The sequence below is a fragment of the Talaromyces proteolyticus genome (genome assembly GCF_021365285.1).
Source record: "Talaromyces proteolyticus strain PMI_201 chromosome Unknown BGW36scaffold_3, whole genome shotgun sequence".
NCBI lineage: Eukaryota > Fungi > Ascomycota > Eurotiomycetes > Eurotiales > Trichocomaceae > Talaromyces > Talaromyces proteolyticus.
In genome coordinates this window covers 2,437,793-2,453,895 of record NW_025764279.1, presented here as the reverse complement: position 1 = coordinate 2,453,895, position 16,103 = coordinate 2,437,793, and the positions used below count along the sequence as shown (strand labels likewise).

The following is a 16,103-nucleotide window of genomic DNA, read 5'->3' as shown; positions in this document are numbered from 1 at the left end:
TGTAAATAACAATGCATAGAATTCAATTTTTTGAACCGATCCATTCCAATACATGTAAGGCATAACCCTAACCTTGCTATGAAAGTCTGTTACGGTAATTGTACCAAATGGAACAAAATCTCTTCACATGGAAATTTCACTATCAATGAATTACATAGGAAACAAAGGGGTTCAAAATCTCAAAATATGGTGTAAGGATAGAAACATTACAAAACTTCGGCCGAGATAGGATCTGAAGCTCTTCGGTTCCCCCAGTTGGTCAATCTGGATTGAATCCCACTAATCTATAAACGGTGCTTCTTCTCTCCAGAGAGTACCTTTCCCATTTCTTCTTGAGGAATGCCCTGGCAAAAACGATCCAAACCGTCGAATGTCTCCAATGGAGCTTGCTCGTCTTGTTCCCGAATCACGCGGCGACGCAAGAGCCGCTTTGTTCCCAAGAGACTAGTTCCGACGAGATGGTTATTGAACGTATTCTTAACATATTCCAAGACCTGGGATCGAAAATTGCTTTTATCCTGGAAGACTTTGTTCACGAAACCCACTTGAGCCAGTTCAGAAACAGGGATTCTCCGACCCAAGAGTAGGGCTTCATTTGCCTTCCCGGGTCCCAAGCGGTGAACAAATGCAACACTGGAGCCTCCTTCCGCTACCAAGCCCAGCGAGGTGAATGGTGTCATGAGGTAGGCATCTGCGACAGAATACACGAAGTCGGAATGAGCTATCAGCGCGGCTGACAATCCTATAACAGGGCCGTTTAATGCCGTGATCAGAATCTTGGAGTGGGCATAGAAGGCTCGAGCGACGTCAATATTGTTGTTGATCAGCTTGGGTAGCCAGTAAGGGCGGGAAAGAATTTCGTCCCTTGGCGGAGGCTTGTCCTTAAGATTCGCACCGCTTGGCACAATGTTAGTCAATACTCTCAGCTGAAAATGGAAGTCATGCACTCACGCAGAGAAGAAAGGGCCTTCGCCGATCAGGAGGGTGACCAAGACATTCTTGTCCTCATCAGCTTCGCGGAGAAGGGTTGCCAAGTGATAATATAGACTTTGCGTTAGGGAGTTGAACTTTGACGGGTTGTTCAATGTAATGATGGCAAGACTGCCGTCCAAGTCAAGGCGAATGAGTTGTTCTTCAGCCATCATGTTCTCTGTAAATGACAAGAATTAATGGGACGGACCACGATCGTCCTCCGACCCCATTTATGTTTTTCAGAAGCATCGTTGACCAATGTCAAGACACTTGCATTTGAGCGTTAGACAGACTTCATTCTCCGAGGCGATACAGAAATACCGAGGGGCGGAATGGAATGACCTCACTACTCACCCACCCCCGCGGCGATTTCTCATTTGACTTTGCCAGTATTTGTTCATTCACTGAGGCGACCGTCCAAGTTCGTGGCAATTACTGTGTAGAGGACCGGCCTAATCTATTGTTATTGAAACTGGCGCTTTGGGTATCGAGACCATGTTAGCTGGTTATTTAGCTTTTACTAGCCTTCCTTTCATATGACATGTCAGTACGTATGATTGTGGATGAGGCTGTATGCATGCCCATAAAAAAAAATTAAATGCACATATTCTAGCTTCTACGGAATTCATATACCTGTTTAACACCACATCGCCCTTTGCTATAGAAACCTTTCTCATATGTCATTGCTCCGAAGTGGATATGACATTGATGTAATGAAGGAATTTCGATATCCGTATATTGGATTAGCCTTACGCCAGTGATCAATCTCTGTGAGAATAGGTGAATGAGAAGGGACGTATAGTAAGGGAAAGGTCGCTCAGGCTACGTGTCAAGTAGACTGTGATGCCTATATATTGCACATATGCGCTTCAAATTGACTTGTTTGATTTGTTTACAACAAATCAAACATCAACTTTATTGGTATTAAAATGAAAACAAAAAGTACATAAAGTCCTGCACCGTTGTGTTAGACCCGGCACCAATGACTTCGACAACGAGGGCTTCATAAGGGAGAGTGTTGGCGATTTAGTTGTGAATAGTCCAGAGTGGAATGCCTCCCATCCAACAATTTGTTGCAGGTAAGTGAGGTTGTTTCTACACCTGTGATAACAATCTTTGCTAGCGCTTCTGACAGCTTCTGAATAGCTGTCATTCATAGCGATACGCGCCATGCAATTGACAAGATCAAGCCCTGCACCAGCTTCAGTAACACGGTGCTCAAATATCAAAAACAAATTCCACCCTGCCAACATTACGGTATTGCAGCAAATATGCTACCGCAGCCACCGCACGATGCATCTCAGCACGAACTCTGGCCGGCACAAATACCGCAAGGATTTCTTCTATAACCTTTGTCACTAAGAACCTGGACCTCTATGTGGCGTGTATTGTTAATAAAAAGCTCAATGAAAACGCCGTCGTCACTAAAATTGGCTTGCCTAAGCCGACGCACACGGTCGAACGCCTCTCGAAGGTATTTTCGTTGGTGCACTGTTGAAGCCCAATCCCACCTCCGCTAGCAGTACTCTTTACCATGACCAGATATACAATATTGCTTGCCTAGAAAAATATTTAAGATATAATTATCTTTAAGAAGTAAATTAAATTGTTATGTCAAAAATTTAGAAGCAGAGATGTAAAACTGTATTTTTATTTATTTCTAATTCTGTCTGCTGGCTCCTCTCGTATTTTGGTGTTTTTAGAATTACTGGGTTGATAAGTGGTTGTGGGATAAGTCATACCAGTCGTTGGACATAACGGTCAAGTTTTCAGGATATTTGAAGAATGGGATTAGTGCTACATCCTCCATCAATCCATCTACTGCGTCCTGTTGAGTAGAGAGGATAAAATATAACCAAGTGATACAAAGTATAAATCAAACATGATTCAGCAACGCGTATCTACAATATTCGCATATTTGGAGAACTCCTCATCCGTTTGAAACATCTCCAGCTCCTCTGGGTACGTACCCATAGCAAATTCTATTCCTCCATCCTCCCTTATGGGATAAATGACCAGGAAGCGGAATCGTCCGTTTCCACGCTCGAGCTGTGGCCGTAATGACTCCGGCAAGCCTCGATTGGCGAAAAATGTATCACCAAAGCAGACTTCGCTAGACGGGAATAACATCATGTTCGAGATCATAACGTGCATATGCTCAATGCCCATATTAGCAGTCGAGAATCGGCTGTGATCCGGCAGTGATTGCAGAATTGAAAATGCGTCGTGCACGACCTGAGGGGTGATTCGTGCAGCGGACTGACGGAGCACATACGCGACGCGGCCAATGCTCGTTTCGTCCGAACAAAGCTTCTCAATCGGCATAGTTGATCGGTTGAGAATAAGCAAACTACCCATGTATGTCGAGGGTAATAGGGAAGAGAAGTATGGGCGGCCATCGGTGGGTAGCTCGAGAATGGACACTTCCTCAGGCTCAAATGTCTGCTTTCGGATCTCCTTAGCAATTCGATATCGTACTCTAATGTCAGCTCGCCAGAGGAAGGCTTGAACAATATCACTGATTGACTTAATGACTCCCTTGGCCTCAGGATCAGCAATGACCTCTTGCTTCATCTTCTCAAGCTTGTCGGGTTTAATTAGGAATAGTGTCGTTTTTGGGCATCTTTCAGCCCGGGAAAGTGGCCAGACATTGTGCAACTTGAATTTAGGTGCAGGCGGTAACGTATGGCCCTTGGTAGACGCTGTGGCAACGTCGGTGGAGATTTCTCTTCTTGTTCTCATGTCGCCCGCCGGGAAGAAAGGCAAGAAGCTCCACGTTCCGGGGTCAATTTCGTCGAGCGGGCGAGACCATCCTTCTTGTTCATGAATGATTTCCGGTAAACTGTGATTGAAGCTCTCAGGGTCGTACCAGCTGCAATTTGCTGTGTGATCACCTTGCAGGTATCTGCAGTTCTCCGCCCAAGCCTTAAGGGCGACCATGACGCCGAGACCGTCAAGGCAGCAGTGGTTCAAGTCGACTGCAACAATGCAGCCACCGGAGACGAAGTTCACTTGACCAGAGAAAATGTCTGCGGGGAGTGTAGGGAATGGATCGTCTCGCAGAACGAGATCATCTTTGAAAGCAGATGGTGGGAAACCAGCGGCTCTTAGCTTGTCAAAAGATGGAAGAATATCCGAGAGATCTTTGTACACCAAGCGGTCTCGAGCAGAAGCTGCTTTGGACAGGGGCGGAATCGTCACGCAAAGGTCTCCTTTGGTATAGCCGATCTCTTGTTCAGAGCAGGACATTATTTTACCGCTGAGAGCGGGTATCATATCAAATGTACGGTTGAGTCCGTTTTGAAGGTTTGCAAAGACTTGCTCGAACGAAATCTCGTCTTGAATAGAGAAGTAGAGCATAATACCCATTCCGTGGTTGGGATTAACGTAGTCAAAAGCATTCAAGCGGAAAGACTGCCGTGCCTTGTGCTGGGTGATCACAGTGTTCATCCCAGAGACATGATCGTCTCGAACTTGACCGGATGAGATAGTATCTTTAGCAGCCTGTGCCTCCGCTATCAGGAAGGAGACAGTGGCAGCGAGACTCGTAATGGTTGGATTTGCATAAACATGCCGAGGGGCAATCTTTTCACCCAGTGATGAAGCTCCTCGAATTGTCTTGATAGCGGCAAAGACACCTAGAGAGTCGAGTCCCAATGCAAATAGATCTGCTTCTGGAAGGGCATCCTGAGCTTCAGGAAGTGAATGGCTGAGGATGGTACGGATTGAATCCTCGATCGCGTTGATAGAACTTAGATCTAGACTGATAGACTCATCGAGATCATCGCTTCGTGAACTGTAAAAGCGCTCGATATAGTCAGCATACAGTGCCAAGGAAGCTGATCTTTTCACAGTTCCCTTGTCCGTTCGCAGGAAGGGCCTGTCAGGTAGTGTGAATGTGACGAAATCCTTAAGTAACTGATTTTTGTGCCGAGACATGGAATTGGCCGTCTGAATCGTTTCCCAAATACTATCAATGAGCTCAACCGGCTTGCTGGATGGATCCTTGAGCTCAATGAGTAGGCCCGCCTGAGGCTTCCCAGTTCCGAAAATAAGACATCCATTAACGGCCGGGTGAGTGGTAACAAATATCTCCGTCTCGAGGGGCGATATTTTGTACCCATTCGACAGGACGACAAGATCATCGCTTCTTCCCTTGAAAGCCCATAGGTTGGGCTTGGTAGGGTGTTTCATGTATAAATCTTTGAAGTTGATCGAGTTCTTGTCGGGGAAAGTGTGGAAAATGCCTTGGAAAAGAGCCCAATGCTCGTTGCGATGTACCCAGTGCTCATAGGTATCTGCCTCGGCTTCTTTGAACTCGAAGCCGGAGTAAGGGTGGAAACAGAACCAGAACCAGTCTTCTCGTGGCGTCCAAAGGTTCCCAATGAAAAGACCCTCCGTCGTACCAGTTAAATTGAGCACCCTTACTACCTCATTCACTCTGCCGGCGCTGACAGGGTTGACAGGACCGCCAGATGCGCAGATGAACTTGCTCCCTTCGAGCTTCGCCAAAACTTCGGGAGCTTCACCCAACTCGTCGACAAGGGATGGAACCATACTCCATATGTCAATCTTCACGTCCACGGCCAATCTTTCCACGAGATTCAGATTAGGCAAAACACCGACTGGGCCCAAGACACAGTGGAGATTGAAAAGTGCGGGCATCAGAATATCCATGATAATGCCAGCACCCTATTAATAGTTTAGTCAGCTTATATATCTTTTACGGGATATTGAGCCCTAAAACAGAGTAAAAAGGACGGTTTACGTACGTGACTCATTGGGAACGAGGAATAAATCTTGTCTCCCTCATCCCAGCCAGAAGTCCATGGAACCAGATCTGCATTTTCACCCACTGGTGGGAGCAGTCGTACTGCGTCCATAGTCCCAATGAGTCCGTGAGACCAAGGAATGGGCTTGGGTAGTCCGGTGCTTCCTGACGTATGCAGAAAGCAGAATGGATCATTGATGGCATCTTCAAAAGTTTTATTGTATGGAAAAGGCTCAGTAAACTCGGTATCAAGAAGCTCGTCAAGTAAGGGAAGCTGTAAAGACGTCATAGGGCGTCTTTGACGAACCTCCTTGACGAAAGGCACCGGAGAAGCGTCGATTGCATTGACCCAGATGTTGCAGCTTGTTGCCTCGAGTACTGCCATAACTCCTTCTATGTTGTTTTTGGGTGATAAAAACATGGCCTGCCGAGAGGAAGGTTAGGGTCGATGACTTAAGAAGGGTTTCCCTGTAGTGGACGTACCGCATAGCCCGCTTTAACACATGCATATGTCAATAGGATATGTCGGAGATCGTCTGAATAAATAAATAAAGTCAGTGACCAATCTCTCAACAGAGCTCTATTTTCTAGATATAAGCCGAACTTACGTGGCCCAATGTAAACCACAGGTTGAACTGCACTCGGTGTACCAACCTGATCACGAAGCCACCAGGCAGTCTTATCAACCGCTCTGGTAAATTGTCGAGCAGAGACGTGGTTGAGCTTAATATTCCCGTTCAAGACTGATGCAAGGGAGAAGACGGTCCGGTCGGGGTCGGTATCAGCAAGGTTGTCCATTATCTGAGGAATAAGCCTTCTACCGTACGAGGTTGAGAAACTGGCATTATTGTCTTTCGGCCGTGCCGTAAGGTCATTAGTTTTGTCTGGTGGGATACACAACCAAGTCTGCGCTGATTCAAACTCTGGAACTGATTGTGTCTCTTGCGTGGTAAGTGTACTTCCAGATAAACTGTCTTCAGACGAAGAAAGGGAGACCTCGCTGGATAAAGATTTTAGTAGTGATCTATTACTGGATGAACCATTGACATATTGATTCATATTGATCGGCCTGGCTGATTGAAGGTAGCTTGCCCCTGTCATGCTAATCGTGAGACCGTCTCTCTGGAGCTTTTCTTGGTAGTAACTGGGCTTCCCGTCAATGTGGACAAGTTCCAAGCGATTATCTTGGTTGAATTCACCCATTGGGGCACTAACCCACACTCCATCTGCCAACTGAGCGACACTACAGTGCCATGGAGTTGTGAAACCGGTCTTAGTATTCAGCAAACTGATAGATAGTTTAGTACCACACATTGACTCGTGGATTGAAAGCCGCAGATGGTTGGGGAAGGCCTTCTTGATCGCCGCTGCGAATGCCTGTCACTCAGAATCAGCGGCAGCATTCATCACCGTTAAACTTGTTAATGTGGCTAGATTCTGCTTACATATCCTCTTGTGAGCATCTGCTTGGCCAGATATTTGCAGTCTTGTTTGTAGCTGTGGGCGGAACGATTCTCCCCTCGAGGGAAAATGTACTGAAGATCGGATTCCAAGAATCGCTTATATCCAAGGTATGTCAACTTTGTATCCGGGTTTGTGGCAATTTCACGGTCTATGTTGAGGTCACCCTTTCCGTATTCGTTCATAAGCAAGCATCTGAAGGTGGTGCAGTTGGCCACATAGATAATCTCGCTCGATTTCTCCGGAAGAGGGAAGTCGAGAAGATCTTTAATTCTCGAAAAATAAATGTTATCGAATCCCTTCTCGACAACCATTTTGCGCAGGGCTTCGCCATACATCCAGGTTTCCTGGTCAGAGATACATAACAAGTCTGCGATGACGAACCTCAATACGTTAGCAACCAGTCAAATTGGGTTGGATCAGTAAGGTTCTTCACGTGCCATTGTAGGTAATGCCATCCGATATTACGACAATTTCAGCACCAGGAGGGTAGATCTGCTGAATGCGCTTGCAGATGGTATTTAATCTTTCAAGGGCCAACTCCTCTGCCTTGTCCGGCAAGCTGCCGAGCACCTTGTAAACTTTGTTTGCCGACTTGAAGGGGAAAGCAGGGAGACAGGCTTGCACCCGTTCCCCTTTCGAAACAAATCGGCTGATGACAGAAATAAAGACATCCCCAGAGCTCCCGAGATGGTCTTCTACATGCTCGAATTTGTTGAGAGCATTCTCCAGAAAGATATCAAGGATGAGCCGCGAGATATCCTTCACATTGTCGGCAGGCTGCAAAGAGCAGCCTTGGGTGGTTTCATCCGGCCTAGTATCAGTATATCTTGGCCTCTTGGTTTCTTTATGAGGATACATGTCCATTGAAGTCATGTTGATATAATACAACAAAGTCACCTAGGGGACTGTATCTCGGCGGCTGGCTACCAATCAAGTCCCGGACTTAGTGACAGAAGTATACCACAGAGGTATGATCGATTTAAAGTGATGAAGATGAGAATTACAAGTGTTTTGCCTAGAGATGGAAGGCAAACTTGCATGAGGTGACTCGAGCGCTACCTGTATTTCAACAAGGATATGACCCACATCTCCAAACAAAACCCTGCGATATCACCTTCCTTTAGACACACATCACCCAAAGACTATATCGGGAAATAACCATGGTCGAACATTCCAGATTACTTTAGAGTCTCCGTCAAATGAGGTGTTGAGCATGTTTGAGGCAATTTTGATCGACAAACGATTCAAGCGGCCGAATGAGAATGGCCCCAAGAGCGTATTAACGAAATGAGGACCGTGCACTTGGTTCTGAGGGTGCTGCTAAGGTAGTTGAGGAAGGATTCATATAATCCGAGTTAGATCGACTTCGTCAAGGCCTGATCGTGTCTGGTGTGGGGGGCCAGTGTGGGTTGTGGGAATGAATCAGACGCACGGAATTTGTTGTGCCACGCCCAGTGTAGTATATCTAACTCTTTGCCGAGGCTAGGATAGTGATAACTTAGTTCTTTTTAGCTAACGATTGGAAATAGCCCGAGAATTAATATTAGGACCTAAACCCAGAGTCTCACCCTTGGCATTCCCACTCCGGTAAGTTCTTGCACACAAAAGTAGGGTGAGTAGTCCACTTTCGCAAAAGCTTGCACTTTCAGATTGTACATATGTTGAAATTAAGATGAGTAGACCGAACTAGACTTCTATATGGTACGAAAGTTTCACATCCTTCGCGCAAGAGCACATTTGAGGCAATTTTGATACCTTTCGTATTCACCTATATCCATTCTCGTATAAGGCAGTTATCATGAGAGATGTCGGATTAGACCTAATTGGAGTTCGAGTAAATTGCTAATGAGAACTAAGAATATCACGAGGAAGAGATACGCTCGCTGTGCACTTTTAGACTTTGTTACAAATTTCGGTGAAGGGCAAAATAGTTAACCAGTCTTCACTTTACCTTCTCTTCTCGCCTTCCTATCCTAAAGTCCAATCGAAAATCTCGGTTAGATTCTATTGGAGCTAAGCGGTCTTCTCTCAGTTGCTGGAAACCATATCATCATGAGTGAAGGTTTAACTTCCTCACAGCTCGAGGCTTCTAGTGAGAAGACAATTCAGCAGCTGGGTTGTGAAGAGACAAATATCCATCAATCAGACTCCTACGAAGGGACTGAATATCCCCCTCTTACCAAAATTATCATAATTGTATTGGCGATTTATCTGGCAGCCTTTTTGGTGGCTCTTGATCAGACCATTATTGGAGTGGCTATTCCAAAGATCACGGACCAGTTCAAGAGTATCCCTGATATTGCCTGGTATGGTAGTGCCTACTTCTTGACGTCTACGGCGCTACAGCCGTCTTACGGAAGGATCTATAAAACCTTCAGCGTAGGTCTTTTAATCATAGTCCCTCTTGACAATTCCTGGAAAAGTCCTGTTGACGCTTATTCAGGTGAAATGGTCTTTCCTGGCTGCTGTTAGTATCTTCGAAATTGGATCACTGGTCTGCGGTGTGGCGCCCTCCAGTACAGTATTGATTGTTGGACGTGCCATTGCTGGAATTGGTGTTGCGGGAATCTTCTCCGGCGCTTTGGTGATCATCTCTAAGACTATTCCCCTAGAAAAGAGGCCGCTTGTATTTGGTATATATGGCCTGGTTTGGGGAATAGCTTCTATTATAGGTCCCCTATTGGGCGGAGCATTCACCGACGGTGCCTCGTGGAGGTGGTGTTTCTATATCAATCTTCCTGTCGGCGGGGTTTCTATCGCGGTTGTTATTCTGGTCCTTCGCATTCCTAACAACGATAAGGTCTCGGGAATTCCTATTCTGGACCGTGTCAGGGAGCTTGACCTGGTGGGTGCAAGCCTGCTCATCCCCGCTATTATCTGTTTGATTCTTGCCCTACAATGGGGCGGAAATGCTTACCCTTGGAGGAGTTCTACAATAATCGGACTATTCGTTGGCTTCGGTCTGATATCTTTTCTTTTTGCCGGTTCCCAAATCTACCTGGGTAAGCAAGACGAGAAAAATGGGACAAGGGGGAAGAGTGGAAGGGCAACTTTACCACCATCAATCCTCAAGCAACGCACTATTTGGTCTACAGCGCTTTTCATGCTGTTCTTTAGCGGCGGATTCTTCCTTCTGGTTTACTACGTTCCTGTCTACTTCCAGAGTGTTAAAGGGTCTTCTGCCATGACTTCTGGACTTCAAATCTTACCATTCATGCTCGCCACTGTTGTCTCATCCGTGGTGGTGGGCGCTCTGGTCACGGCGGCAGGCTACTACACACCATTTCTTATTACTAGCACTGCTATTGCTGCTATCGGTACGGGTCTGATTACTCTATACGAAATCGAAATCTCCACCGGGAAATGGATCGGCTACCAAATCGTGGTCGGCGCAGGCATCGGTGCTGGGCTTCAAGTCCCAATGACAGCTGTGCAGACTGTCTTGACACCGGAGGACATCCCTGTGGGAACAGCTGCTGTCATGTTTTTCCAGACGCTGGGTGGTGCCATATTCATTGCAGTAGGCCAGTCGGTATTCCAGAATGGCTTAATACTAGGCATTCGAACATATGCACCCGACGTTGATCCAAGTAGGATAGTAAGTGCTGGGGCCACCGAAACGAGGCATGTGTTGGGTGCGTTAGGCCAGCTAGATCAATTGGATGGAGTGATCCAAGCTTACATGCGCGGATTAAGGGACACATATCGAGTCAGTCTAGCGTTGATGATCGCCGCCTTTGTAGCAGCTTGTTTTGTCGAGTGGAAGAGTGTGAAAAATCAAGGCGAAAGTGAAGATGAAGACACAGCGATGGCTTCTTCGCCAAGTCCATCCCATGGATCCATCTAATGAAAAATTGGCTTTTACGCCATCACGTTTTATTTTACAGATTATAATGAACGTAATTCAGCTTTGAAGTTCTGAAAGAGTTTGCAGCAATATTTTCTAGATGTTTCTAACAGCTTCTTCTAAGAAAACCCCATATCTGCATGCTGCAAACCCTTTAAAATATAAAAATTTTGTTACCTTGTTACTGCATATGTCAATCGGCCATAATCATTGAATATAAAGCCCGATAACTTGGAGGACAACTCCGGTCAAATGCCGGGTTCAACAAATCTGACACCCTACTCATGACAAATAGACTTGGAAGCTATACCAATAAGGTAGGCACTTCTTCACTTAAGCACAGGATTCACTTCGTACTGAAAGTCAGGACTTTCTGACTAGTAACTTTGATTTTTTGGTCGTTCCTGAAGACCTTGTTTAGCGAGTGACCCTAGTCTCAAGACAACTACCATCGGTGGCATATTATGTCAATACCAAATAAGCAATCTATGTCAACTGACTAACCAGTCTTTTTTAAAAACAAAGGTAACGCCCGCAGTGACAGAGTTACTAAATCATCGACCAGTGCTTGCCACGTGTGACTATGTTTTTCAAAAAGTCACCTAAGCTAACGTCGTATTTGGCCCCTGGAGTCACATTTAGAAAAATATATCTAAGCCTGATAAAAAAGAAAAAGAAAAAGAAAGAGAAAAAGGCCCTATATCTTCAAACTCCAAGGATTACTAAAAATGTAAAAAAATATGAGCGGGTTTGAGCACATTTCTATACCGAAGCGGATGGTTTTGGGAACTAATGCGGAGCTACTATCTTGATTCGATAATCGATGAATCTGTTGGTATGGTCGCCTGCCGGGGTCCATTTCGGCGGATAGATCGACAGACTCCCTCAACAGGCTGGACATACTCGGCCCGGAAATCAAGCCAAACCAACCAAGATTTCGCTGGTTTTTGAAGAGCGTGAAAGGCTGGGAGGTCTGGTCTCTCGTCCAGGTGGATATACATTATGCAGATTAGTGTCCCAGGTTAGACATGGCTAGCATCGTGGTCGACGCTCCTGTCAAATAGCATGCAGAGGGAACAATCTCGTGCAGGGCATCGACATTGATTCGTATACCCATGCAGAACGACGCGTACTAAACAAACTTCCCTGGTCACTGTTATCTTGTGATAAATTATAGTTCTGCTGTGGATGGTAATCTCATGGAATAGGAAAGCTGCTGCTATTAGAACATTTTGGCCAGCTATATTTCCGGGAACATTCCAATGCCCATGTATTCACATGAAATATGAACGCTAAGTATACAGCTAACTTCACAATTAATATCTAACCTTATTTCTTTTGTGTATGTAGTATTTCTTCGCACAATAAATAGACAAGCTATATGATGCTATCCAGTGATCCGAAAAACAATCCGCGCCTGCACCTGTTGTCTCTAAGAAATACTTCATGCATTTAAATTATGGTACCCTTCACCTGCTTTTTGTCGACATTGTAATTTTTCCACATAGCGATTGCTGGGAAAGCGAGTACAACGAGAACAGCAGCCGTGATACACTCGTATTTCTGACTGTATGCCCACGCGTAGTTGATTGCGTTCCTTATGTCAGTGCCAGGGGGATACATGAGTTGAGCTGCTGAACCACCGGCGAAGATGGCCTCGTAATCGGCTTTGGCAGAATCAGGGAGGGCACTGAGCAGAGCCTTGGGGAAAGTGTTAGAATAAATGGCGGCTGCAACAGCGTAACCAATAGCTCCGCCAAAACTCGAGGACAGACTGATCATGGAAATCATCAATGGGACACCGTCGCGATCTGCAGCGGCCATGGCAGCCATCTCATCACCGATGACAAGAGTACCGCCTCCAAAGGCAATGAATATTTGACACATAATGAGGTAACCGATGTGGCTTTGGGAGCCTCGGAAGTGAATCATAAGACCTGCTCCAAGTAGCATCAATGGCGCACCAAAGAAAAGACAGATATTCTTGAAGTATTTGGTCTGACGGATCCAGACACCAACTAGGACAGCCCAAATGGTCGATCCAACGCCATATATCTGAGTCATGTATCCTGTCTTGGAGGTGTCAAGGTTGTAGACAACTTGTACATAGTAATAAAAGTACTGATCCCAGGTGTAGTAATTAAAGAAAATCACGGCTGACAGGATGCAAGCTCCGAGAACTGTTCGCTTCTTAAATAGCTCCCATTTGATAAAAGCAGTTCTAGCAAAGAACCGCTCCCAAACAGCAAATACTGGGAATAATAGGATCCCGATGACAACCATAGCAATGAAAGTTGCTGAGGAGTATCCACTGAAGCCGTAAGTCTCGAGACTGAATGGCAAAAGAAACAAAATGAAGGCGGCCATCAGAATGAAAGCGCCAATAGTATCAAACTCGTAAAAATAATGAACAAAGGACTGGAGAGTGGTCCGGCCGCTTGGAGTCCGAACAAAGAGATTCAATTTCTCGGCTTTACGCTGAAAAAACTTGAAGACAAGCGCAAGAGGAACGAATATGACAACCGTGATGATAGCAAAGCAGCCGTAAGACCAACGCCAGCTCGAATGGTCTATGAATGCCTGGGCAGCCAGCGGACCGGCAAAGGCTGTACAGATTGTGGGTGTTCCGATAAACGCGTAGACGAAAGCTCGATTTCGGAGCCCAGATACATCGGCAACAAAGACACTCAGGATAAAGTTCATAGCAGTATAGCCAATCCAATATAGGGTGTATCCAGCTGCAAAACCGTTGGGACCATTGCACGAGGCGATCACGATAAGACCCAGGAGGAAAACCACCAGGAATGTCAGGAAGCCCTCCGCACGGCCCCATAGATTAAGAGTCTTTGCAATGGGAAGTTGAAGAACCCCGCCAACGATGGTCGAGATAATGAAAGCCTGTGATATTTGAGGAGCCGAGGCGAAGTTCGCGTAGGCGTAGTAGATCATATTGTTGCTAATGGACGATTGCATAGACAGGACGAAAAAGCATAACCATATCCTGGAGGGAAAGACATTTCATGTTAGCGATATAGTAATTCCAAGTTTGAAGATAATGCGGTTCCGAGGAAGTTCCGTTGTCTTCTTGAAGATAGAGCTGAGGAGCTTCAATTTCGACTTGACTTACCAGGCGTATGTGGCATACAAGGCAGGTCTGGACCAAACCAAAGCCGTAGCTTCAGCTTTTTGCACTCCAACCTGCGCTTCCTGGCTAATTTCATTGGGATGCTCGAGGATTTCCCTCTCATTTCTCTCTTCGAGGCTCTGTGTATCGATATTTGCTTGGTGTTCGCTATGCATCGTGTGGATGTCGGCGGTCTCTTTGGAGCCGCGCCTAAAGTTCGATGTAGCCATGGTCACAGAACCAATGAAGCCGCAATTGCGATACGTGACTTCCACTCGTCAATAGGCGGCCAATGTGTATTGCTTCTGAAAATACGCAAGCAAGCAAGTCAAATGACCATCCCTAGTGGACACCGAATTGAAGATGCAAAGGGGAAGGTAAGGGATAAGCTTCCTCATAAAAAGATTAGTCTTATTTAGAGGGATCGGATAGTCGGCGCTGACTGCTAGGTGGAGGGAGCAACACACTCAAATTTGCGCAAACTCCAACGGTCACTGAATGTCGTGGAAACCACATATGAACTTCGATGGGATACTTCCCCACACACCGAATGATCTTTTGTTGTGCAAGAACATAGTCTGCTCTGAATAGTGGCTCAGCCGGCTAGGATGTACAATTATCAAGGTAGCAAAGCGAGGAAAGACCAAGCCAAGAGCGCTGAATGGACGTAGAAGCATTCTACGCCAGTCTGGATTAGGTAGTCTGTAGTTCGGAGGCTAACGCTAGCACATAACTAACCAACAGGGGCTCGTGCCTGTCAACCCTATATTCTGCTCAATTCTGCTCAAAAATTCCAGGTCTCACACGTGCTAGAATGAGACCGGTACCAAATCATTTAACACCCATGTTAACACCCATGCGAATGCCTGCTGAACTCCTGACATGGGGGTGTCGATATCTCGTCTTAAATGCGTGTGATCTCTCGATCTAGACACCTAGCCAAATACGACTCGGGGATCCAGCGACACGAAATGAAGAGGGAACGAATCCTCATCCAGGAAGAAACTTTGAACATGGACAAGAAACTAAGTGGGTTAGGGAATTTGCTTACTACGCGAGGTATCGTCTAGATTGAGCTGGCACGTTTGGGCGCCAACCGATGTACATCTTGTCCCTGGCTAGTTATCGTATTTTCACAGGTACTCCGTACAACCGTTTAGTCTATACTCGATTGAAGCTATATAAATCGCTGTTTACCAGCAATTTGTACACGTGGAAAGTGCACGCCTTTGAGGCGGAGAAGCCTCAGCTTAAGTGTTCGATCAGTCAGACAAATTAACGTATCTTCCCGCCTGTGCATTGTGGTCTTTCTTAGGCTCAGAATCTGCTTAGCCTCATGCGGTCGTAATATAGAGCTAACTGTCTGCCAGTGATCTCGAGGTTGTTGGAAAATAGCGATCTTACTAAGCAAAACTGGCCAATCAGAACGTTGAAATGCAATGCAAAGTTAAAATGCATCTTTTTGAACAAATTCAAGGCTCAACACCTATTAATCATCCAATCAGACGAATCCACCAGGATCATAGAATTCATCTTGTTCATTCCTGCGATTATTTTCGTTACGATTTTGCTGTTGTTATGATTTGATGTATTTAGTGTGGAACGGGACGGATCTTACCAAGGCGGCTCCAGGAACGAACTCGTTGACGTCATGGAAGACGAGAGTCTTATTTAAAAGCCCTCAGTCACTCCAAGATTTCCATCCATGCACATTTCATACTACGATACCTCACAGCTTGGCTTCTACCTTTATACACGTTGATTTCCTGGAACAATATATTCATCATGGGTAACGGTGACGGTAACTGCGGATGTTCTGGCCCGAAGTCCTGCAACTGCGGAGCCAGCTGTCAATGTACCAATTGTGGAGTATGTATAGAATCGTAACCTGCTAACTGTACTGACACGTCGTTTTAATAGAAGTA

General features: G+C 45.8%; 4 protein-coding genes across 4 annotated transcripts; 1 reads left to right on the top strand and 3 right to left on the bottom strand.

Moving 5' to 3' along the window:
• Positions 1-284: 284 nt before the first annotated feature.
• Positions 285-1,142, bottom strand: BGW36DRAFT_356526 (putative enoyl-CoA isomerase; the record flags this gene model as incomplete). Its single annotated transcript, XM_046213780.1, has 2 exons — positions 285-897; positions 952-1,142. The coding sequence occupies 2 exons, from the start codon at positions 1,140-1,142 to the stop codon at positions 285-287; spliced, it is 804 nt and encodes a 267-aa protein (XP_046075779.1).
• Positions 1,143-2,859: 1,717 nt separating this feature from the next.
• Positions 2,860-8,080, bottom strand: BGW36DRAFT_459107 (transferase family protein; the record flags this gene model as incomplete). Its single annotated transcript, XM_046222037.1, has 6 exons — positions 2,860-5,664; positions 5,745-6,167; positions 6,227-6,279; positions 6,352-7,120; positions 7,189-7,588; positions 7,641-8,080. 6 exons carry the CDS (start codon positions 8,078-8,080, stop codon positions 2,860-2,862), a joined length of 4,890 nt encoding a protein of 1,629 aa, XP_046075778.1.
• A 1,179-nt stretch (positions 8,081-9,259) lies between these two features.
• On the top strand, positions 9,260-11,054 carry BGW36DRAFT_356524 (putative MFS toxin efflux pump; the record flags this gene model as incomplete). Its single annotated transcript, XM_046213779.1, has 2 exons — positions 9,260-9,586; positions 9,651-11,054. The coding sequence occupies 2 exons, from the start codon at positions 9,260-9,262 to the stop codon at positions 11,052-11,054; spliced, it is 1,731 nt and encodes a 576-aa protein (XP_046075777.1).
• A 1,452-nt stretch (positions 11,055-12,506) lies between these two features.
• Positions 12,507-14,354, bottom strand: BGW36DRAFT_290761 (siderophore iron transporter; the record flags this gene model as incomplete). Its single annotated transcript, XM_046210782.1, has 2 exons — positions 12,507-14,055; positions 14,182-14,354. The coding sequence occupies 2 exons, from the start codon at positions 14,352-14,354 to the stop codon at positions 12,507-12,509; spliced, it is 1,722 nt and encodes a 573-aa protein (XP_046075776.1).
• Between the last annotated feature and the right edge of the window lie 1,749 nt (positions 14,355-16,103).